Source organism: Electrophorus electricus, chromosome 12, assembly GCF_041902795.1.
Source record: "Electrophorus electricus isolate QZ-2024a chromosome 12, ASM4190279v1, whole genome shotgun sequence".
Taxonomy (NCBI): Eukaryota; Metazoa; Chordata; class Actinopteri; order Gymnotiformes; family Gymnotidae; genus Electrophorus; species Electrophorus electricus.
In genome coordinates, this window is record NC_137508.1 from 15,964,638 (window position 1) to 15,991,356 (window position 26,719).

The 26,719-nt window shown below is 38.1% G+C and overlaps 1 protein-coding gene across 4 annotated transcripts in view; it reads right to left on the minus strand.

Annotated features, from left to right (window-relative positions):
• Positions 1-26,562, minus strand: part of itga9 (integrin, alpha 9) — a 49,876-nt gene extending 23,314 nt beyond the window's left edge. Inside the window, exons 1-15 of one of the 4 annotated variants that reach the window (XM_081724922.1) lie at positions 26,084-26,562; positions 24,291-24,418; positions 19,250-19,356; positions 15,615-15,738; positions 13,934-14,001; positions 12,064-12,193; positions 11,883-11,968; positions 11,708-11,770; positions 11,225-11,362; positions 10,858-10,963; positions 8,456-8,550; positions 7,995-8,085; positions 7,254-7,299; positions 6,997-7,151; positions 5,599-5,759 (exon numbers count right to left, since the gene is read on the minus strand). In XM_081724922.1, the coding sequence (XP_081581048.1) occupies positions 5,599-5,759; positions 6,997-7,151; positions 7,254-7,299; positions 7,995-8,085; positions 8,456-8,550; positions 10,858-10,963; positions 11,225-11,362; positions 11,708-11,770; positions 11,883-11,968; positions 12,064-12,193; positions 13,934-14,001; positions 15,615-15,738; positions 19,250-19,356; positions 24,291-24,418; positions 26,084-26,271 (1,686 nt within the window). In that variant the 5' untranslated portion in view covers positions 26,272-26,562. The other 3 variants (XM_035531687.2, XM_081724923.1, XM_081724924.1) reach the window with 3 other exon arrangements.
• Between the last annotated feature and the right edge of the window lie 157 nt (positions 26,563-26,719).

Genomic DNA, 26,719 nt, shown 5'->3' on the forward strand with positions numbered 1-26,719 from the left:
CATACATCAGGTATTCAGCATCTGACTCTCAGACATTTAAGAGCCCAGCTGGCTCTTATAAAGCAGGAATGAAGGTGGCATGCTTCGCCAGTGTAAACTGGCAAGACAGAAAGCATTTTCTCCTCAGACTACAAAAAATAATCATTCATTTAGTACTGAAGAATCCTGTCAGCAAATTTAGACATTTTTGCATTTGTTACTACAGTAAGAACAAAGCATTCAACAAATACTTTACAAAAAGCTGATCCAAGAAACACGACTTCTTGAAACTTAACCAAACATGTAAGATTCCTTGGATAACTCCAAAGCACAAAAATGCTTTCGAATCAGGACATCTAGCAGTGTCCTCATTTTTACTGAGAAGAATTACAAAACAGTGCCTCTGACATTTAAATGTATTATTTATATTTGCTTGAAATGTACATAGTTCATAGTTTCCTCCAATATACACTTTCCCTTAGCATGTCATACTTGTAAAAATAAATATATCCTGCAGTTTTACTTGTCAGTGGCCAGGTAGGACCACTGATAAGGCATTCCCTGGATTCCGGCGTGGTGCCCCCTGTCACCTACTCTCAGCTCTTTGAATAGCATGCATGTTAAAGTTTCTGCCTTGGCCGATGGAGCACTTCGAGAACACAGTGAAGGCACTCGGACCAGAAAAACTACGTTAGTCAAGGGGACACTCAGACCAGGCCATTTATGGTAGCAGCCTTGGCTAGGGCTCAGTGTAGGCAGTAATGTAGACAGGGGGTATGGTGGCAGTCAATTGTTGAGACTTTCAGAATAAATTCTGGGACTGTCCTACAATACAGGATCTAAGAAAGAATCTGAAATCAAATATTCTGTTTCTAAAGCATGGATCTCATTTTCTGTTTTGTCAACTTGAAACTTCAGTGTGTGTGCGCGTGCGTGCATGTATGCATCTCTGGTTAGTCATAAGCACGGTCACAGATGCTTCTTGCCTTTATAGGGATTGCTAGCTCACGAATCTAGGACACTATTATACTGCTGTTAATTTGTGGAGTTTTACATCCACAAGAGTGCATAAGTGCAGCTTAGACACAATTGTCTAAACTTCTCTGTGTGTGGTGAGTACATTTAAAATCCCAAACCCTAGAGCTTAGGCTCCTGACAATCAAGTTCCAATGGGAATATAAAATTTCTAGAATTAGAAAATAGAAAAAGTTGACTTTGCATAAAGTTTACTTAATTACTGTACTGATGTTATAAAAAAGCAATGTAAATGCATGCAAGGGGAAATTAAACCATGTCTCCATATTGCACCTATCAAACTAAAGTAAAGACATCTAAGTGTAATTCCTTGAAGTAAGATTTGTGATGGTCTATATGAAGTATCATATTTAGGCTTGTTGTCTGTGGTAAAGCATGACAGGCTGCTGTGTACACACCCAATACTATAAGAAGATACAGTAAGCATTACTCAGAGAGAGAACACACTGGTCAGAAACAGTATGCTATGCTAAATGAAACTATACAAATACAAAGCTGTGCAGGACTCCATAGAGCTCCCTCAGATCATGCCTCTGGGAATGATTCATGATGACAAAACATTTAACTGCAGTTACGTGTGCTCATATTGGAGCAGAGGATCCTTTTTTTTTTTCTACCGTATTTATTCTGGTTATGGTCCGGCATGTTTCAATATCTTTCAGTCACCATGTTTTATAAATAGTAGTTGGAGTGGCAAGCTTGTTTAATGGGAGACAGCTGTCTATGATTACCTCCCTGCCATGTGAATTCACTGTATCAGCTTTCTTGGCTCAGGGTAAATGAAACCAGTGGAATGGCATCAAGGGAACTGCAGTGTCATGAAGAACTATAAATGGGACAAGCACAAAGCAGGCAGGTGGCCGGCAGCCTAGCACTCTCTGGGTAAGGAGTGTGAATAGCCTCACAGCAGTGGGCTGCGAATAACACTGGTGCTGTACACGGGTTATTCAGGTGTACTTATGTCAGGAAAAAAAAAAAAAAAAGGTTGTGCATTGCTACAACTGTGCTCTTGGACATATACATGCCTTACAATCCTCTGTATCTTTGTGTCAGTGAGGGGAGCACAATGTGATCTGTGTCCAACTTTGTACTGAAACAAAGTTGAAAATATGTCATAAATTTGAGTTGTCCTTTCCATTTGATTCTACCATGCCATCTTCCTGTCAGTGCCAAGTGCTCCTGATATAGCATATGTTTAACAGTAATGCTTAACAGGTCCCTAAATACCCTTGGACTGACAGTAGATTTTGCATATAAAGTAGGAAGCATTATGAATAGTAGAGGGCATGTTCCAAGCAGACAGCTGCTGTCAAGCAGGGGACTTAATAGCCATTGCTAGCTCCTCACTTGAGCATATTTTGAGTTACTTATAAGAATGACAAATTAGTGGTTATCTGCACTTAACTGCAGAATTTGAGCTTCGTACATGTCATAAAAATCCAAATAACTGAATAAATCAAGCATATAAAGCTAAAGGTATTATCAAGTCACAAATATGCACTTTATAGAACATCAAAGCTGATAGTGTGCTAGAAACTGCAAAACAGGAAAACATGCATGGTAGCCACAATAACACAGGAAACTGAACTGTCTTCAGCACTTGGCTTCACTAGTTTAGGTGTTCATGTCTCTCTCTCAGCCTGTGCTGCCTCATTTTAGAACCCAGCTGCACAAATGTATTATGTAAACCAAATGGGAGCTATTTTATAAGTGTTGGCGTCTGGTGATCTTAGAAATAATAAATAAACAGTTCCAAAATGTTTCCAGTGGTTTAAAATGATTAGACCATTAGTCAGTCCACACAGTTTAGGGTTCTCTCTGCTCTAATACACCTATTTAAAATTCACAAAGAACTTGTTAATTAGCTGATAAGTTGGGAGCAGGGCAAACATCATTCCAGGGTGAGCATGGTAAACTTGAAATGCATGCCAAAATCTTTGCTCACTCACCTCCTCTCTATCAACAGTTTAAACTGCAAACTTTAATATTCTCCTTTTTTTCACATGTTCAAAATATCAAGTTTTATTTAGCTAAAAAAAAACCTCAGAACATCTGGCGATCTATTTGACAGCCTCTGCCAACAAAAACATGTTCCAAATGAGTAACATGAAAACGTTATATAATACCCCCAATTCTTTAGCATTAAAATTACAACTGGCTTATTTAAAGTTCTGGGAGTGTTTTAGCTGGGTGGGCAGAGAAATTTTAAATGCCAGCCATTAGGTCTTTACTAACTGTAGGTGATCTGAACAAATATGAACCCAAATACAATGCCTCTTGCCACAGCACTCCAATACACAAAATTAATATAAATATCCTGCACTTCCAATTACACTCAGTTAATTCACAGATCATTCAGGAGCTGATTCTGACATACATTTCCTCTATGTATGGAGTTATCCATGTTTTCCCAGATCATGTTACAAGTCTATGACCAAGACCTGACTTCATTCCCTTAAAGTGAATGTCCTCACATGCAAAGAGACCCACTGGACACAATACAAGCCTAGTTAGAGGTTACCCATCATAGTGGAACCATTGATGTTTATCTGAGGGATTAAGCATACATATGTGTGTATGTGTGTGTGTGTGTGTGTGTGTGTGTGTGTGTGTGTGTGTGTGTGTGTGTGTGTGTGTGTGAGTAGTACTGTATGAGCAATGCTCCCCTCAAGAACCCTGCTGGTTTACATTAACGTTATTGAGCTAGCGAATAGGAGGCCTACATAATGTGGGCAGACTGTAACATTCAAATAAAGAGAAGGATTGGCTAGGCAGACCTGGTCCCCAAGATTGCTGGGGAATCAGGGCTGATGACAGGGATTTCAGTGTTTTTGAACTGCCTTACCAGTTACAGAAAGCACTAACATACTCCTGGGTGCATACAATCTGAGGCAGTAAGTTACGGAAAAATGTGTTTCTCACATTTTGATGGAAATATTTATTAGATGGATGTAGAATAAAATTTGTAATTAAATGTATCCGCTTTTGTCTGCATATTCCCTCAGCATGTTTGGTATTTTAAAGTGCAGCATCCTGTTTTTTTTCCCTCAGCATGTGAGACAAACCTGTCCAGACTAAACTCTAACTTTATGGAAGGAGGAAACGCATTACATACACAACCTGTATAACAAACACTGTAATCTAAATTTGACAATAACCACATCTAGTCTGACCAGTCTAAGCAGTGCTCAGACACCTCAACCAGAGACACCTGGTCTTACACAAATTCCAAAAACCATTTTTTTGCCAAAAAAAACAAGAAATATTGTCCACTGACCCAAAACACTGCAGATTAGTTAACAAGTCAGCAATAATGATAAGTAAAAGCCATTTAGAGTGTTTTGTTACATTACAGAACCTAATTTCCTAGCACTGTAGAATCATTTAGATAATTGGTGTGTGTAAACAACTGAAGTCAGTTGTTGGTATCTTCCTAGCCACATGACTGCAAGCCAAATCTCCTATGACAGAAAATTGACTCTTTCAGCAGAAGTATGTTTATCTATTCTGATACATTACAGCTCACCCATGGAGATGCCAGTAGTTTTCCACAGAGCAGATGGCAAGAGTAATCTCTAGTTAAGAGCCCATTTATCTCCCTCTGTAAACATTCACACAACTCAGGCTTTATAAAAAGATATAAGATATCACACAGTAGGAATATATCACAACATTAATTAAATAAACTTCATGAACAGTATGGAAATATATTCGTGCAGTCAGAACACTCTGAATAGGTTAGACCTGTTAGTGGATTCTGTTTGTAAACTTGGTACATATGCTAGTCAGGCCAATAAACAAAAATCACAATTTTCAATTTCTTCAAAATTGAAAGCTTTGCTACACAAAAATTCAAATTAAACACAGGATAAATCCAACGTATATTTTCTGGTAAACGCATGTTTTGCCTGTTTGCATGCAAGCTCATTCCCCCAGGATCTCCCCCAGTGAGAAAAGCTCTGGATAGCCTGGTAAAGTAGTGGCTGAGGGGTTTTTACAAGTGCTGTATGGAACTCTCTATTAGAGCTGCCGCTCTGTGTAGGCCCTGTGGACACTGAAGCCCTGAACAGTCAGTCAGCACTGTGACAAACAGAACCTATCTGTGTGGCCACAGTCAGCTAAACGCTGTAAATGTATTCACAGTGATGGCAACAGGCTTATCTATTTAAGGGCATGTGAAAGAAAGCAAGGGCATAAAAGTTTCAAAGACTGATGATTTACTCGTATAAGTACCCCAGCAGTGAAATCTAAACTCTCCCATATTAATGCTCACCACACAACAAATGTTTAAAAAATGAATGTGTCAAGAAATCCTCCCAAACTTAAAATTTAATTTAACTGAATATGCTCAGGAACATTCATTAATCACATATTGAAAGATCAGCATGAACTAAAGTTTGGCACAAAAGCTCCTGACCTTTAGAGCCTTGACCACAGGTCATGAGAAAATATGAGAGTAAACAAAATCAAAAGAACTGACACAGACCTTGTGATGCTGAAAATAGCCAACATTTACTGTGCCATTTATGAACATTGCAGGACATACGGTGCATTATCATGAGCAGAGCTAACTGACACACTCACCCGTACGTACGTTGTATACTGGTGGCACTCCTTCTGGCTGATGGTAAGGCTAAAACGGTCACTCACAATGGGGGTCTGTTCTCCACTGTTTGTGAAATAGACACGGGATGGCAGACCCTTCTGTCTCTTATCTGCATCGGCGGTTAGATTATATAACAGTTCTGAGGAAAGGGAGCATTAGCAGTATGTTGACAAAGGAAAGTGACTCAGATTCACTCAAGAATAATGCAAACCTTTAAAACGTCCACTAAAATGTTACATGATATCAATTCCCCACACTGATAGACCTGACAAAACATCACATAAAAAAACAATACCAGAACTTCAGCCAGTCAGACTACGATGTTTCATTCAGTTTCTGGTAGTTTGAAAAAATAACTTTGGAAAAAGCTGTTTGAAAAATAATCATGGCTGGCAGGCATGAGATCACTTAAATAGTGTTAAAGGGTGAGTGCACCCATTCAATGCTGGATCCTTCTGAGTAAGATTCATTAGCGTTTTATTGGTCTCAGAGGGTGTTACTGAAAATCTGTGAGGGTGTAGACACAGACACACAGACACACAGACACAGACACACACACACACACACACACACACACACACACACACACACACACACACACACACACACACACACACACACACACACACACACACACACACACACACACACACACCCTCTCTCTTGGACCTGTGTAAGGGTCTAGGCCACTCCTATTGTCCAGCTGTGATGGAGCCATGACCTCACTTCAATGCGGAAGGGAGGGTTTTATCCTAGTGCTACCCAGAGAAGAGGAGCTGTAGCACTTTCCAAAACCAATGCCAAGAAGCGAAACAGAAAAGCCCTTATTCTTTCCTCACTCAGGACCAGCCAATTGCATAACACCCAATTTATACATCCTGAATCTCCTACAAGGACTTGCCTAACAGTGACCAGATCCACTGAATGCAGAGGTCACACCTACTCATGTAAAATTCACTATACTTATTGGATTCACGTTCACAACACAAAATGTTTTAACAGTCTTAAACCAATTAAAAATGATCCATTAATCAGGCTAATTGTGCAACGTGGATAAGTTTCTAGGCTGTAGGGGCAAAATTGGCTAGATGAGTAAATGGAAGGGACTTTTACAAGGGAAGCTGTTCTGAGAATGCATTCGTATTTACAAGCAAGGCTTGGGGCAACCCGCTGGATTAATTTAGGGCTTTACTGGCTTCCTTAATGACACAGTTGTAAGTGACCTTCTGAGACAATGTCAGTTACTAATGGTACCCAAGTTGTTGCTAGTCAATAGCTGTAACCACTGAGTTATCTATAACCTGAATTTTTTATAATAAAAATTGCTTATTTTTTTAATGTAGCATACAAAAAGGCTCCAATGTAGCATTCCTCACCTATCTGTCCAGGCACCTGTTTCCCACTGAAGAGCATACAGATGGTGACATTAAAGCAGTTGAGGTGCTGTGGGCCCTCATGACACTGAGGCACTGAGATGTTTATAGAAGCCGGCAGGAAAATGAACACCTCCACTGTGATTACTGGTCTGGACCTATCTCCACATCAATGAGAACAATAGGACACAGGAATGAATGGGTGCACAGATATTAATACTATTTGTAATTATTTGCAACATTAGCAGTGTGTTTCTCACCTTAATAACACCACACTGTCTGCCATGAAAGCACCAACTGTCACATCTATATTGCAAACCAATATATTATTCAAGAAGGACAGGAATACTTCAGTTTGATCAATTTGTATACTAAAGACCAAAACAAAAGTCTAATATTTTGGACCAATTTCTGACATGAATGCAACGAATAAAATGCTTCGCTCGCTTAGATCGTAAAGGTTGTAGATTTTAGTTCCTAGATTGGTCAAGTCTGAGTGTCCACTGAGGAATGCTGTAAACAAAATGCCTTCTCACCACATCAAGAAAAAGGCTTCGAAGACCGAATGTGTAGTTAATCTACATTCCTTGCATTTTTGCTACAAAGAGTATTTTTCCTTCAGAAAATTAATCCTGAATTTTATTTAATTCCACATAATGTAGTGAAAAAGAAACAGTGAACATAAGGAAACAAAGATGAAGAGTCACACTGTGGCCATATGTCTAAACAGTAGTGTAAGGCCAGGTGTTTTGTGTTACTGAATGTTTAGGTATTAGCAAATCAAATGTATAATGGAAACGAAATAAAAATGGTCTTTCACTTCATCTTAAGTGATTCATATGTTTCTTATTATGTTGTACATCAAGTGACAACTGTGATATGACATCATTTTGAGTATGCTGAGTCAGTCAAATAATGTCATTCAAAGTCTTGTTCAAAGACAAAGAATTTCCTTTTTCTAGTGTCAATTACTTTGCTGTGCATGTAAAGTTTTGCCAGACCTGGATAACCATTTCCATCCATGTCCACATTGCCAGATACAGACTGGCCAAACATTTGGAGGGTTGGACTGATGCTTCGCCCAGACAGCCTCTGCAGACAATGAAGGGGAGAGACAATCTACCTTTCAATCATATATACATACAGTACCTACATCAATAGTATGTTGATTAATCAAACTCATGCAAGTGCTTCAAAAAGAGGGGGTGCACTAAGATGTCTTTTGAACCTAAAACCTTTTAATTTGACATTAATTTCCTCAGTAAGACTGATAATGAACTGTGCTACAGACTACTCTGTGAAGACTAAATGAACTAATAAAGGTCATATCCTCCAATCAAATGACCTAACTATGTATTTCCTAAATTAGTGATTATAATGAACATAGCTGAAGGCAAGTTATCCAGAATACCATTTGTCATTTAAAGCACTAATAACTGGGATATGGAGTGGTGTAAGCTACCATTGAGTACTTGTTGACTATTCCTTTAGCATCCCCATGATAAATGTACACTGCACCACCATAGTCATCCTCTTTGGGAGCTCCAATTGCCACATCTGCAGCACAGAAAGTAAGAGATGCAGTGGGGAAAAGAGAATCAGAGAAAGTCTGTATGAGAAAGAGAAGGCACATCTGGAACTGAAAAGCAAAATGCAGCTTTGTGTATTTCAGGAACCCTTTATAAGCCTGTTGACTTTAAAGTCAGATTTTCTTGAAAATCTGAAAAGTCTTCAGAAAGTCTTGGCAGTACCTGTAAAACTCAGAAGTAGAACAGTGGAACAGTGTCATAAAGACAAGGAACATACAAAATATATTACTCAAATAAAAGACACTTGCTCATTTGTAATGTTATACTAGCCTGTTTTTTTCCATGTCTTTAGAAACTGCCTAGAAATATGTATTTATTTATTTAGCACTGCAATCGTGCTTAAAGCTGAAAGTTTTACTTTCACAAGCTAAACATCATGTGATGGAGCTACACTCCACAGTATGTTCATATGGACTCTGTGTTTGAGATGCATATATGCTGTGCATGTATATATATTTATATATGTATGCGTGTAAATTAACACACAGGAATTGTTTGGTCAAATTTACTGAGTGATTAACATGCATGGAAAAAGTTTTATTTAGTGAGGACCTGCAAGAGAAGAGAAACGTGTTGTAAGTATTTGAGATTAAATATTGTTCTTATAATGTTAATAGAGTTTAAGTTTAATGTTCATCTGTCCAGAAAAGTTTGTATATTCTAACTAAGTATGTAAAACAAAGTAGGTTAAGAGAAATAAATGAACTTACCTGTGATTATTTTTGTGGAAAGGCTTCCATATTGTTTTGGAGGGAAACGAAACTGTAGCCTTTGTTGAAGGGGACTTTTATGGGGAATTTTCCCACCCAGAGATCACCTAATTTTCTGTTTTTCTCTATATAAGCTTCTGATGGAAAATTCAAGAAAGGAATGTTTTGAAGTTGATTGATATTGGAGAATTTATGATTGATGGATTTGTTTTTACAAATACTTGTAAATAATACATTTTCCTTTTTAAAATATGTTTTTGCTTGTTATGATTGGATATGGTTTTTCTTTTGCACTGGAGCACTGGGAGCCAATAAACACCTTTTCTTTTGTATCCTACATGGAGTCTTTTCTGCTGGACTATTACACTATTACACTTCACTAACATACAAACTGAATTTCTACTAAAATTAAAACAACTTTCTTAGAAGAGCAATAGTAGTGTGCAAAGAAACATTTGTTAATTACCGGCACTGTGGTAAAACCTTTAGTTGTAGACATACCAAACATGGTCTATGCTGGAACAGTGCCATCTAATAATAACATAACACGAGACATTGTAGAGTGTGCTGTTCAAACGTCTAGCTATAGTAGCCAAAACATGACCTCAATTTAGTTTTATAGATAGTCATAGTTATTCTGTATAAGCCTTTCACTTTTTGGAAGAATTTGTTGTAATATTAGCAGCCAAAAAGCAATCTGTACATCAAAATTTCAAATATATTAATACAGCGTTTTTTACAGCACGCACTATCACAAGAAGTAATGCATTTTCATAAACAAAATCACTTCCAACTAGTTAAAAAGAGAGATCTTGGGAACAACATTCTCCAAGTACTAAACAGGTGTGAAGGGGGATACATGAGAACCAGGTGACTTTATAGATTGGTCTGTGACAGCATCACATTATTACTAAGTGGAATTCTAATAAACCTGAATTTAATGAAAAATATGGTAAACATGTATGTATTGCTAGCTTTTAATAGCTGTGGTGTTATAGGACTGTTTGAAGGACACTGATGCAACTGTTGAATTTGGCTCCGCATCAGTGCCAAGTTGAGGCTTTAATAAGGCACCATGTTCTTACTTCACTTTTTGATTTTTTTTGTCTGTTTCTTTAAAAAGATCATATCTGGCTGCACATTCATGAACATTTAACAAAATAATATGAAAGAACTCATAATAAATTAAGATGTATTTAATGACACTTCAAACATCTACCTGTCTTGGCTGATAGTGTCACCATATAGTGACATTCTTCTTAGCATGGGTGGATCTCTCAAACACACAAAAGAGTGAAGCTGCCGGACAATCTGTGTGTTATTATCGGAAAAGCTCTGGCAGTTAAATCAGGAAACGCACTGAGCATTTTATCTGAACCTCTCTTGAGCACGAGATTGGATGATGGAGTGTCAAGAAAATAAAAAAGAAGAGTAGTGTTCACCAAAATGACTGAATCATCTCATTAAATAACAAAACGCCTTTTCCTGTTTAAGAATAATTGTTAGAATAACATTTCATAACATTATTACATTTCATATTATAAGGACAGTCTGCATATTCTTACCTTGGTATCCATCATCATCAATGTCTCCAATGGTGGCGACACTCTCTCCAAAATGGGCATTGTAAGCATTGTCTCCATTTAAAATCTCAGCCTCCTCCATCACCCCCTGTATGAAGATACAAATTCACCTTGATTCTGAGAATTATACATATGCCTATATAATTTGCAAATTTGTATGTGTATTACATTATCTTTATTTATATAAGCTTTTCTTACACACAGTTGCAATACTAAAACACAAGAAGATTTAAGACAATATAGGATACAACTTCAAAGGTAGCACAGTACTGTTTAGAACTGTTTAGCCATCTATACATGGTTTATAATATTGTAATCTTGTCATCTTAAGAAGGCATATTGAACTCACGTTGCCCCTGCTGAGGTAAACAGACACTCTGCCTTCATCCCGGACCTCACTGAACATGGGTGCCCCCACTAGCAGGTCAGACAGTCCATCTGTGTTCAGGTCAACTGCACACAGTGAGGAGCCAAAGTAAGAGCCCATCTGAAACCAAGCCAAGGCACAGAGCGAGAGGAGTCATATTAGAATTCCATGCACATGTTCAATGCACTGAACACTACACATGGTACACTTGGTATACTTGCATCTACTAATTAAATTGAACCAAACAGAAATTAAGGTAAATGTTAGGATTACACCCGCTAAACCAGTGAAACAATAAAGTCAAAATTGCTATTTTTGTCAGATTTTCACACAGCTTTTATTAAAGATGAAGAAAATAAATGTGGCAAAGTACAGAATGTCATCTTTTATTTTTATATGTGCCTGAATATTATTTTGAAATGACTTTATGCATAGCCCAAGAATTCATCAGACATTTTTACCAACCATTTTCCCTGAGGCTTGAAAGATTTTCACAAGTGATGTACCCTCAATTCTGAATATGTAAACCTACAGAAATAGAAGACATGACAGTACCAGAATCATCAGGAGAATGGCATTTTCTTTAGCAAGGAACATGTGTGATGTACGCTGATACTGAGAAAGAAGAGTTTCTACCTACTTTTCCATCACCACTGTCCTGAGGTGCACCAGCGGCAACATCGATAGCAGTGCGTGAGGAGAAGTGTCCAGCTGTCACTGCATAGCCTGAGAAAGAGTCACTTGAGCTTCAACTACTACAAAAATGACTATTGTATCATTATGTGGTTGTCACTAGGATCCTAACAGAAACTAATACAAACCCAGATAGCTGTATCGTTGAGAAGTCAAATCATTCTTGTTGAGGCTGTACAGAGTACTGGAGGTTATGTTGAACACTTTGACTGTTCCAGTCCAATAGTATGACCCAGGTGCACCCATGACAACCAGCTCCTGGAATATTAAAAGTATTTTTGAGTAAATATAACCAGTTAACCGATGACCACAAACAATGGTGTATTATTTGCTGCTTATCCAACCATAAGCTGAAATGCCATCTGTCACTTCCCCCTAATAGGGTTGAATACTGAGGGGGCTAACTACTTTAATAGCAATTTGTTCACAGCTTAAATAAAAAAATGAATATACATTTAATGGCAACTGGAGGTTCACAAAAGTCTGCTCCTTAAAACAATGATTAATGTTTTTAAAACTGCTGTTTAATCAAACATTACAAAAGGCAAGACATGATCAACTTTGACCATAGTAGGATTAGTGATGCTAGAGATAGTGGTTGTGCTTATAAACAGCTGCTCTCCTAATTTTTAAGAACTAAAGCTTATAGAGTTTACAGAGAGCACTGTTAAAGCAGTATTTTAAATAACAATCCAGTGAGTGGCAGTTCTTGGGGAGAAATTAGGTCAGAGGGAAATGGCCATGTTTTCCAGCGTCCTTAAAAGTTGACAGGTACCCAAATAAGTACTTTAGAGCTGTGGTGTGCAGAAACACTTCTCTGAAAGCACAGTACTTTGAACCTTGAAGCAAATGAACTGCAGAAGTAAAAGACTATGCTGGGTTCTGCTCAGCTACAAAGAGCTACAAACAGGAAGATGAGGCTGCAGTCAAAACGGGACAATTTAGGATCGGAGGTCAGTGTAGCTAAACATGCAAAACACCACCTCCAGCTGAGCTGTCTGTATCCAATTGATGGAATGACCATTTGGTATGCAAGGATTTAATGGTCACAGAAGATGTTAGTGAAAGGTCAATCTGCAATGATAAGGTCCAGTAATGGCACATCTGTGGAACACCTGAAGAGCAGACACTCTAGATTGGCAGAATTCCACTCTTATGGGTTAAAACTTTCAAATTCCTCACTGTGAATGCACAAACATTTGAGATACTAGACATATAAAAGAACTGGAAGGTGTCACTTCCACTTATTTAACGCTTAAATACTGGCCTCTAAAATGACTCAGTATCACGCACAATAAAAGGTTATTCTAAAGCTCAAATACCAAATGCACACTAATAAAACTGACAAATCATTTTCAGATGAAATTGTTTGACTAGGTCTAAAACTTTATGTACAATTATAGTTTATGTGTGTCTAAAGCAAAGACACAGTTTTGCCATTCTTAGTTTTATGATGATACTGATGAATTTGGTGCTGGGCATAACTTCTGTTAGACTAAGAGCTGGTACCTATTACAAAACATCTCACTGGCAGACATCATGTGTGGCTGCACTTTAAATATAAAATGTGAAATTATAAAAAGCAGATGGAAAAACCATCACAACCATCATACCATCAAAATATGTACATTATAACATATGCAAATGTTCAAATACTACTAAGATGAGTAGTGAGTATGGTTTCCAGCTAATGATACTATTTTTTCCCATAGAGTAGCAAAGATTGGAAAATATTTTGTTGACCAAGAAGAGCTTGATAAGGCCTATGAACATAAACGATATCACTATTTTTCATGAACATCTCTTCTCTGCTTTGAACTTTCATTCATATGAAATCCCAGACTCTAAAGTGGCAATACATGCCACATGTTGATGCTGTGAAGAGGGAATGGAAAGGTTGCAACACACAAAAAGCAGCATACAAACAAGAACAATTATGAAACACAAACTGCAGACATTTCCAAAAAACACATGCGCATCACTTGCACTGCTACAGACCTCCATAAAAACACCCGCTATCCCCGCTTGGCATGAACCATGCTCTTCCCCATACATTTTCTTATGGTCTGCAGGAAGAAGAGAGAAACAGAGAGAGAGAGAGAAAGAAAAAAAATATCAGCAACCGCAAAATTATTTCGCTGTGTGCCTGAGCCAGCACTTACTGGAACTCTTCCTGCATTCCATATGGAATTAGTCAAAGGCCTAGGCTCGGTCCAAGAGGAATGCGGGGGCTGAGAGGCAGACTTGAACAACCCAGCAGAGCCACATTTAACAAGAGCTCACACTGGGGGGGGGGGGGTTTGAGAAGGGATGCTAGGCTCTCCTGTTACAGAAAATATTGGGATTGGATCCCTGCGAAATGTGCTGTGCACACACTGGACTACCAGCACATGGCTGGAGACGTCAAAGGAAACAGAAGGAAGACAGCGACTGCCTAGGTGACTTGGGAGCCAAACAGCAAGAGGGTTCTGCTCTTGAAAAGATCTCTCCTACTCTCCCCCAATTTTTCCACGTTTAATCAAAACATCTTGGAAAGCCCAGGATCCCCTGCTGGAATAATAATGAAAAGCTATTGGTAGGAAAAGTACTTGAAATTATACAATAATGTTTGAAAGGAGTGCAATGAAGGATAGAGTACAACTGGTAAATCTTGTGTGGGGCACCTTGAATTTTACACAGACCAGTCGTAATATTGCTGTGCAGATTTAAAGCTTGAATGAAGCCTTTAAAGATGAATAAAACAAGTTATTATGCTGACAGGGGCAGCTCTTATCTAAGGGCATCTCTCCAATGTTAACTGCAAGATCATCATCTGCAACACTTCATTTAGCAACGCTTCCATCACCACCACACTGTCACAGACTAAATACTTTTCCTCCACAAACAGGGAACTGAGCCTGTAGCTTATCTTCTGGGCTCCTGGACAAAGTGTCAACTATTTCATTTTGAGTACATAAATAATGTGTTCTCCAAACTCCAAGACTACACAGAATTGCTCGTATTTATATAGTTTTGTTAAAAATACTCTAAGCTTAAGTGATCCCAGACATTTAGACACCAAAGCACATCAGCGAACATAGTCTGGAAGTTGTGTGTCTTCTTAATGGGCAGCCTTCCATCACATTACAAGGATGCAGACTGGACTGACATTCCCCTCACAGTGGCCTGTTACTGCAAAAGACTTAGATCAGAGTTGGAGCTTTAGCTCTCATTGCTTTGTTTATTCGTGATTTCTGAAACTTGTGGTTGGTTTCCTCTGTTATCTAGCCAATGTGGGCTACACTCATAAACATCAAACAAAGTTCTCATCACATCACAGTTACTGTGGGCAAAAAAAACAAAACCCCACATTTTTCAAACAGCTTTTAATCAGGATACAATATAATAAATATAATCAGGAACTTTCATGGACTGTCCAAACTTGCATTATTATTGGATAATTCAAAATTAATCACTTAATTCCCAATAAGAAACAAACTACTTATTCAATATTAAAAAGTCTTGTTTTGTAATAAATATATAAATATGGAATAAAAAAGACACTCTTTTGGGAAAAACTAAGAGGACCATAATTAAGGTTATTAAGGTCCAATATTGGCTATAGGTAATATTTACTGGCTATACGCTATTGCCAAGAAGTATTGGCTATAGGTTATACGTCAAATCCAAAGATCCATACCTTCATAACATGGAATGAGAGGCCGTGTCTTGCCCTGTAATGATGGTTGGATCACGGAGCAGTAACCATGGGGTAGGATGTGCTCGGACTCGTAGTACACATTTTTCCAGCGGTGCGCACAGGCCTACAGATACATACCCCCGCAACACACACCAAAAAAGGAGAGTTATGAGTGAAAACAAAGTTATTCACACAAATATATTAACTTAGCACACTTAGCATGAACATATAAACATTACATTACATTAATATTAGGACACAGCTAGGACACAGGCAACAAATGTTCAACCTTGTTAGAGGAAAACAAGAGAAACAATATGACTCTGTCCCAGTGCCAGCCAAATTAACTTTTCAGATGAAGACCCAAAGCACAACCACATCTTAAAATATTAATTGTGGGTTGGTTCTGGGGGCTGTGTTTTCACACAGTTTTTAGGGGAACATCTTCATTCTAATGTCTACTCTCTCACTGAGGACAATGCTCTTCAGGGCATTGAACCCAGCTGTATAAAGCAGAGAGCACAGAGACAGACAGAGAGAGCAGGCTAGAGAGAGAGAGAGAGAGAGAGAGAGAGAGAGAGAGAGAGAGAGAGAAAGAAAGAGAATGAAAAGAGATAGAAAGTAAAAGAACAAAAAAGCTAAATAACAAAAATGCAATTACAGTCTTTTTTTCCCACCAGGATACAGTTCTCCATCTCAGCTCCCACAATTCATTAAATTGCCCCCCCCACCCCATAATGTCCATCGATGACACACCAAAAACCCACCCCCACGATTAATCCTGTCCACTGACAGGTCTTGGGTTTGAGTCCATATCTGGGTGGCGTTTCCATGCTTTCCAGGGTTTCTGGAGGAATATATATATATATATATATATATGCGCGCAGTGATGATTGCTACACTTTCCTGGTCTTAACCTCCTCCCTTTCCCCTGCAGTCCCCCAGGGGGCTTTGGCTTCTGACAGAAAGTTTGCTGTGCACAGATTGGCTGCTGCTTGTCATTGGTGTGTGAATGATTGTAAATGCTAATATACGTGTCCTTGAGTATGAGAAAGGTGCTATATAAATGTAAATAATAATAATATAATATAGTATAATACAATATAATATATATTGTCACTTTCCACTGACAATACACACAAAACAACCCCCCTGATTAATATTGTCCACTGACATCATACATAGAAATCCCAACTCCTCAAATTTATACACTGACAAGATACACAAAAAAACATCCATCCCTATTAGTACAGAAATACAGCATAAATAAGACTACCTTCTTCCTTTGGTGTTTTAAAAAACATTCCTGTGGAGTATGAGTAAATAAAGGGCAGTGGAGAAGATTTCTGGGCTCAGTGGGAATATAGACACATGAATGTGTTAATTGCTGGGGAGGGTGGTGAAATGCAATTAGGTTCCAGAGCTTTCCTTACTCTCTCCCTGCACTGTGGAACTTCACACACATGAGCCCTGGAGTTATAGACACAATGGGAATGCATGGAAATGCACATGGGTACACACAAACACACTGTCAGATTACTCTGCTGTGACGGAGTATAATATTGAGGTACACTGTTGAACTACAGTTTTATTAAGGTCTTTATAGTCTCCTCTAAAGAAGTGAATTTATTTAAATGAGCTCCATGATTTTACAGGATTAAAGATGAATCACTAAAATGTACATACAGAACACTAACATTCATTCATTCAATTATCTCCTAAACTGTTTAATCCAGTTCAGGCTCACAGGAGTCCAGGGCAACACGGGTGGGATCCTGCCTCAGACAGGGCACCTATCCACCACAAGGAACTACTGAACATTTGTAAGCTTCAAAATTCTATTATTTATTTTAACTCTCTTATGAATGCAGGATTAAGTTACCAAACCTTACAGTTTTATCCATATGGAATGTTTTTTCCTTCACAGAGCTGATGGAGTTTTAAAAGCAAACAAGCTCCAAAGGAGCATTCCACTGTACTTTAATGAACACTCAGTAAAGCTCCATTCTAATAAACATTTGATTCCCTCAAAATTAATATAGAAGGCTGTCCCATTTGAGAATGCTAAAATGCATGAACACAGTATCAGAGCCAACATCGGAGTTCCATCTTCATTGTGTTTCTGTTTATGTTGAGGACTGATTGACTGAGAGGAGAGATTACCTTGAAGAGTTCACATCTGCCAAACAGCCAGCTCACATGCCTTACATGGAAATGTGGGTCAGCACAGATGTAATATGATTTAATTGGATATGCTTCAGGTGCTGACACAGACACAAAGGCAAACTCACAAATACAAATCTACATATTCACATATTCACATATACATAGGCTAGGTAAAGCTTCATAGAAGGCATTCTCTTATAGGTGAGAGAGCTTGCTGTTCAATTAATTTTAACATCAAAAATTTGATATACACTATGACTATAGTTCATTTGTTCAAATATATGAATGACAGTCATGTGCTCAAAGCATCCAGTATAATGTTTTAGCAATGTCTGATGATTTTTTAAGTGTCATCCAGATTTGATGACATCATGTCCACAGAATAATAGAGTACTAACTCTCATACTGTAGTGAAAATGAATCATCAAATCACTGCTTTTAATATTCTACCATACAAAAATCAAAACACAGACAAAACAATAATACCCATTAATTTTATCCGTGTACTGTCATCATGACCATGACCACCATTCTCTAATAACTCCGCCAGCAGTAGCATAAGGTACAGCATGTCTCTCAGTTGCTCACGTCACACCATATCTGCCCCTCCAGGCTGGCCATCAATGCCTACAGCTATTCCTCTGGAGGACAGGGAGATGATCAGGTTTTCATCACCCACTGCAGGAAGCAGCAGTTGAGCCATAACGAGGCCACTGCCCTTGAGTGGGACCACCAGGGTGAGAGGCGAGCCTAAACAAATCCAGTTAGCTTCCCAATTCGCTCCCTGCCACTTTAATGATGGGGGAAAAAACAACCATTTGCCCGATTGGGTTCGGGAGTCTTGTTGGTCTTGTTCAAGCATATCTGTCTACTCTGGGACTCTGGTTCGTCAACACAGGAAAGTGGCCTGTCTTTCAATGCATGCACATAATTAAATAAGGGAAATGCCTTCATTATTTTTTTTTTCAGATACCACTAAAAGCAGTTTCGATTTAAATATTAAATTCGATAATTTTAATTTTGTTATTGGACTGTAAGGTAACAAATTATATGTGTCGTGTAGGAAAAGTGGAGAAGAGAAAAAAATCTCAATATACCACAAAGAAATATTACATTCAGATTTACCTCGTGGATGCAAACATCTAGACTTGCTTCCAAATGTGCATTTTTCCATAGGTTCAGTACTTGTGTACTCATGTAAGTGTCAATATAGCCGCAAGTACTAAATACACATTGTTTACTCTAAATACCTACTTAAAGTAAAGCGCTTTCATCTCTGTCAGTTTAGTTTTATTGTCAGTTTGTACATTTTATTGAATGTGCTTACCCAAAGATAGTGTGTACATACTTTGTAAACATACTTTGTAGACCTCACCTATGAGCTCTATATCACAGGTAAAGAAAACTACTATACTACAATAGAAAAGTATATTAGTATATCAGTATGTGTGTTTTACTATAAGACATACCAGAACTTTGCCGTCACGTTTGTCCTGTCTTGCCAGACTGACACCCATCCACTCATCATTCCTGTCTCCTTGGCATGTCTTCCCACAAGACTCCCTTTGCTTATTCCCTGGAAAAAAAACAGAGGACCATTAAGATAGCTAGAGTCACGGGCTACAGAGCTCTTTGCAAAAACAGTTTTTCTGTGGCAGCTTGGGACTCACAAAGGTGCCCATTTAAATGGTTTTATATGGGTACCTCTAATGTGCTTGTACACTTTATTAAAATTGTGACAGCTTCCACAAAGACTTACTTGTGCAATATGTCTTTGTACGATTCTTAAATGTGGGTACATTTACACTACCAATTTTTTCTGAATCATTTCTATGCGGATATAATCCTTATACTAAAGAGGCATGAAACAACCGAGTGCAAATGGTAAAGCCCATAAAGTCTCATTCTAGAATTATAGAAACAGGTATGCTAATTCAGTGCACTGCAATGGAACTTTCGAATTACAATAATACCCCCAGGAAAACATACAACAACTACAATTACCATTTCCTCTGATTGTAAATTCTGTACTCTCTTGAAAAAAATTATGCTCCTTTTCTTGCTGCTCTAGGCTGAATATACTGTACATTTGAACATGTGTATATTCACAAAATATGTCCATGCAGTGGCCAAGGACCATTTTACATATTCACACAAAGACAGGCTTTTAATGCATATACTACATAACTGTGTAAAAGAGGAACATTAATTACATATATATGTATATATTTGAATTCAGATCCGAGACCTATATCTGAGTTCCTCTTAAGTTAAGAGACACTGGTCATACAAACCTCAAAAAAAGGACAAAATTAACTTCCTTAATCTCAGGGCATTATATGTCACTATTCCTCACCTTTGCAAGTACAGCAAACAGCTCAGTCAATGATTCTTTATCAATAGGTGTTCACTTTGTCCTATAACATTTGGAGGGTAGAAGCCCACAATCCAGAGATCATTTTTATTTATTTTAGCTTTCAACATCATTATCCCTGATTGACTACTGAACAAACTGACAAAAATCACACTGCAAAGAACTGTATCCATCTGCAAATGGATCTAGAACATTTTGATAAACACAAATCCAAGCGATGGGCAATTACCTCCTAGACTGTGTGTGAGGGCACTGATTGCAACTCCAGTCAAAATGTAGTCAAAATTCCAGTATTTGCAAATGGTACAGTAATCATAAACTCACAACATACCTTATCAGAAACATCTAGATTGCACATATGCTCACTGGCCATTTTATTTTGTAGGTGCATTTACAGAGTGTAACTTGTCTGGTGCCATGCACAGTTTTTCAACCAAACCATTCATAGCTGATCACTTCTGTGGTCACTGGATGGTCTGACCACAAGAAAACATTTATGACATTATTTAGTGGGGGACCGTTTTCAACTCTGAATTAACACTGACATAGCAGTGTCAAGATCATGGGTATCACACTAGTATGTATCAGGCACAGCATTTGCAAAGTTTATGTGAGTCAATGTCACTACAGGCTTGACAGTCATCTGCCACCCCCAAAAATCCAACCAGCAGCAGATAGTTGCAAAAAAAAAAAAAAAATATGATAAAGAATTTGAAGATGGTTAAGACAAATTGTTCAAGGCAAGAGCAAGTCTCTAACTTTACACCTACAAGATATTTCCAACAAGTGCCTCTAATAATAGACATTGAGCTGCCCTTTCTGCTGGAGTCCTCTGTAATATTAGTAAGTACTATTTTCATCGCCCTCCGCCGAGACTAATATATTGCAACTATCATACAGAAATCACAGTAACATATGCGCTTTGAAAAAAGACATCTTACAGGCTATCTTGTATACAGTACAGTATACAAGTGTACAGTACAAATCTACAGATCAAACACAGAAGTATCATTACATTATTCATCATCTGGTTTGGCTCTGCCCCTGTCTGGTGCATGAACATACTTTAGTTGATTTCCCAGTCCGTGGGTATACCCAACTCAGGCTACAGGTACTTTAGTAGCAGTTCAAAATGTTTGAAGAACATGCTTTATTATGCAGTGTGCAGAATGAACTGTCATCACAGATTTATATTTCTTTTCCAAAATTCACCTTTTAAGGGTTTTTAAGTGACCTATGTAATTTGGCCCATTGCTTGTGCTCAACTCAGCTCTATAGAAATGCATTGGGACAATCACCCTATGAGCAAAACAAAATGGGTGCATGCTTCTAGGAGCAAGCAATCCACTGTATAGATACTCCCAAATATCCCAAACATCCCTAAAATATTTTGCCTGATTGCTGATGTAACATCCCTTGCAACCTTATATGTAGTTGGCGGTGGTAAAGTTGAGTGAGAGCAAGTTTGGGTAGATATTTGTGCACACAGCTCTTCAGTAAGCTTTGTCTCTTGTCTGCATGCAGCGTTCTGATTCCTGACTCCATAAAAAAAATACACCATCCACTATCCAACCGTCAATCATTGTAACAGGAATGTTCTGTGTTAGCCTTGATAATGGTATTCAGCTATAATTTTCTTAGGAATTTATGAGGTGTGGTATTTTTTCTGTAATGGGCTTATCCAAACAAATAGAACCACCTAGATATTTCTGCTCATGCTCACAGCTACTGAAACCCCCCTTGGTTATGATTTGGTGCACTGTAATCATACTCTGGAGAAAAAGAGTGATGGCTCCCAGGACAGTGGCTGTTTGTTTTGGCTCTGATTACTGCTCTCCCTATTGCACAGCATACTAACCACATGCATGGAGAAGCTCCATCTGGATGAAATGTGGATGAGATGCGCGACTAAACTTTGCTGTGTATTATCTTTTGTCAGTTTTATGACTGAACAATGCAAAACACAGTAATGAGGAAAAAGCATAAGCAGTAAAAAGCTAATAGTACAAATGCACTTAGCCCAACAACTAATGAAAGCAACAAAAGACTATGCAATTCAACATATGACAATAGTACTCCTTCCAAGGAATAGAACTCATCACTAATATCAACATCATATTTCATGTCGTTAAGACAGAAAGAAAATAAAACCTCCTTTATAATTCCTCCAGAAGGACATTGGGCAGTACTGCAAATGAGAATGATTAAGGAATGCACCACAGACAATAAATATCTCATCAAATCCCCAACTTTGATTCCTCATGTGATCTCAATAACAGACATGTTTGTTTTCTCATCCGTATGGGTCCTGAGTGCTTTTCTCCTCAGGGTTGAGAGTAGTTCACAGAGGTGATGGCTCTTTTCCCAGTCTCTCTGAGGAGCATCAGAGAGATATGGCTTGAGTGCACACTCTGACCGTGTCGAATGGGTGGAATGCATGGGCAGGTTAAAGGACAACCAAGTGAAAGAGCAGGGGGTGGAGAGACCTACCCCCACTCTCTGTTTTGATCATGAAGGTCAGTGGCTTTTTTTTTTAGCAGACAGCATTAAGCAGGTAGACAAAAAAGTGATTATTATAAATTACCATGAAAGCATGAGCAGTCAGCCACGTTCTGGCTGGTTTAAATGTTTGCTAAAATTGCTAAAATGGGTGGAAGCTAAAAGGTCTTTTAACCTTAGACAAATAACTTTCATTTACGTTTAGAATTATTAGCATTGTTGAAGTATTTCTTTATCACTTACTCAGCATAAACAGCAGATAGAATAATATGTAAGAAACTGCACATGGAAGCAAAATCCAGGAATAAACAGTTAGCCACAGTATGATGTGGGCCATGTGATTCACATATTCACTAATACTCCCTTGACTTAGGACTAGTACACAAGTACACAATCCTTCATTCATTTTAACATACACGGATAACCAAATGACCCTATTATGTTGAAATAAGGTATTATATCTGTCTTCCAAAGGCAAACTCCTTGATTGTGATTTTAAATAGGGGCAAACTCCTTGATTGTGATTTTAAATAGGTTCTTTGTTTGCTACTAAAGGGTGTATATTTGGATGAATCTCTAAGGAATGCTAGAGAGTGGAGAAGAAATTGCTTCAAATATTCAGTCTTGGGTTGTTGACTGAGTAGGGCTACCTTGTCTTTACATCTGTCAAAAAAGAATGATGGATAGTCTAGTCGTGGAAGGATGTTCCCTTCCACCTAATGTGAAAATTAGGAATTTGTAGCTGCCTGTCTAATAAAACTTTGGAGTAACTGACACTGCTTGCTATTGTTGCTATTGCTCCAAAGCACCCCTTGGCCTGAGGTGTCTTATACAACATGATTCATGCGTACGTAGAGCTGGAGGAAAAGCTCAGGAATCAGGCCTGCTGCCAGTCATCATTTACTCCTGTGTGTTCTATCAGTGACACATAGAATGAGCAGGAGAGTATACATTTAAACCGCATAAACCACTCTCTCCCCTCAACCACAAGAAAGGATCTCAAAGTGCATTAAGACATGTCCATGACTCCAAAACTTAGCCCAATAGTTTGGAAAATATTAGCCAAAGCATTCATCATTTCTATCAAAAATATTCCTGGACTTCTGCAGCCAAACATACTTCATTTCTGTGCATCTACATCTGATTCAATGCTACTTAAGAACTTAGTACAGGGAAGAAAAACAAATACGATAGTTCAACATACTGTGTGACAGTGCACACAATCATTACATTCATTATAAAATAAAAACAGAATATAGAAAATAGAATTGAATAAAACATCAATATTTACAATTTTTACAATAGATAACAGTAACTGTTATCAGTTCCAAACATGGGTGCTATAATAACACAGGATACTAAATCAACAGGATGTAATAACCTTTTTATTCTTGAGTTTACACTGAATGAAACCATGCCAGTTTCCATGACAAAAAAGAGAGTATTAACAAAACTATGTTAAACAGTATTTCTAGAACTATTCTAACTTTCAGACCTGTTCCTCAGCATTGTTGACTAAGTGCTAATCAATATAACATGAAAGGCCTAATGCCTGTAACCCACCTCTACCTAGGTCAATCTCCTAATGACTGTAACCCACCTCTGCCTAGGTCAATCTCCTAATGACTGTAACCCACCTCTGCCTAGGTCAATCTCTGTGCAGCGTCGCTCTGGGTTGCTGTGGATGCGGCACTTAAAAACAGCTCCAGGAGAATGTACAGAACTGCTGAAGGAGGAGTTAGCTTGAGGAGCCCCCACAAGAATCCTGAACACAGCATAAAATTAGAGTCACTGGACAGTTCAGCATCAAATATAAGTTAGATTTCTGCCCTTTTAGAAGCATTTTTATTATGCTTCAACAGTGCTCATTTTCTGGCAACAGGAGCAGTTTACATGGATTTTGGGTGGCAGATCAATCTCAACACAGCATTGACACTGTTTTAAAACTCCATCAATACTTTGCATGATACATTTAAGTCAGTATAACATTCGCTACCATGCCATTACCATATCACTGTTCTGATGAGTATGGTCCAACACCCAAATAAACATCTGGTCAGCAGTTGTCCTGCGGCCAGACATGAATCAGTTATGAACAACAGAGGATGACTCTGTGCATATCACTAGATGGGTTACATCTTGCAAATCTGTTATTTTCACCTACAAAATATGCGAACTTAATAAAGTGAGTGTCTGTACACAGTAGTTGTTTTTTAAAAAGTGGGTGTTGCACATGTATCACAAGCACCTAACTTTATTGAAAGAGGTTGGGTTTCTAAATGATATTTGGGATCAAATGCATTTTCTCTTTGAGTGTTAGAGGACTTGTATGTTGTGACTGAGCTAACACATTTTTTATATTGCAGCAATTTTACGTGTAGTATACACTACATAATGCCTGGTAATGTCTAGTAAACACTATCTCAGGACAAAATATTAATTCCACCTAAAAGTAACTGGCCAGTTAATGTAAGATTTGCTCAAATGTTAGGAAACATCAAATATGTTTGTAATTTCTAAAGGAACTGTCGGTTTTACTTCTTCCTTTACACATTTTTATTTTTTATTTTGTAAAGTTTACACTCTAGTTTTTAAATTAGCCCCCCCCCACCCCCCACCAGGTGAAAGCCAAATAATTCTAAATAAACCAGTTGCTTACAGACTCCAAACATTTAGATGGAGGGGAGGGCATGTGCTGGTTTATTGGTTTTTGTTTACTTTTGTTTACATGTGTAAAGGTAAGTGTTGTTGAATATAGGAAGTTGGCTAGGTGAATGTAAATAAAACCCTGTCGATGTAAACATAGTAGTTTCTTTGATAAACATAGATGCTGTATAATTATATTAATCCAGGTAGGTGAAAACAAGATAAAAGTAAGAAGATAAATGACATCGTGCATCTCGGTTAAGTTATATCTTTCCATAACGAATATATTTAATTAAGATATATTGCATTGTTCTGATGATTGTGAAATACCTAATGTTACTTTAATGTTCTCTATCTGTCATTAACTCTTTTGAAGAATTTGTTGCAAATTTCACTTTCTCTTTAAAGTGGACCATTTGGCGTAATTCTGATGTAATATAATATAAGCCACTAAAGAGCAACGACTGAACAGTTAAGTTGCGATATTAAAATTTATGAAAAAGCCTAACATGCCCAGACCCAAGTTCTTGCGCGTAAATACTGCACGTGAACTGACGTATAGCAGAGCTGCTTAATAGTCAAGATGAAAAATATAGCCTGTAGCTTACTTATCACGAATCAATTACTTAGACATGAACCCGCTACGAAAGGCTTTAAGAAACATTATGTGACTTGGGTTACATTAACCAGTCACACAAAAGGTTTATTTTCAAACTGGCAAGATACCGCAGCTGTTCAACAATATTATGAGATGGTGAACTCGTACAATGCACAGGACACTTACCAACGTGAATTGTCATGGATATGCTGAAGAACTGAGTATCCAAAAAACGTTGCATCTGGTCCACGAAATACTACGGGGTGTTCAAAGTCAATGTTGTATGAATAAGCCAAATACACGTACAAATACATGTAAAAAACGTCCAAGAGTCCTCGCTTCTGTTTGAACAGTTCAGACATTCTGCAGCACATCCTCAACGCAATATAAGGAGACCCGAGAACTAGTTTAACGCAGACTCGAACGCCCTAATAACGGACTAAGAAACTACATTTAAAGTTTTACTGTCAAAGGTTTTTTTTCAACAGGTTGCAAAAGTATCCAAAAAATCCTATTGTTGCGCCAAATCCAAACAGTTTGCGGTCCCAGGGCATTAGTTCGTTTATCTGCTTGTGGAGCTGTAAAACTAGCGACCCAGTTTCTCCTGGTATTAAGCGCGGAGGTTCTAAGACGCATGTTATTGCGCACGAGCATATTTCATGTTACTACAGCGAGGTCTCAATGTGTACTAAATGCTGCCATCTGCTGTAAGTATGTGTCTCCATGACGTTTTACCTACAGTCGTTCAAGTTGAAAAAACTCGTGACATGTAAGTGAAGCCGAGAATACTTTTATGAAACAGGAGTCAAGCATATGAGATAA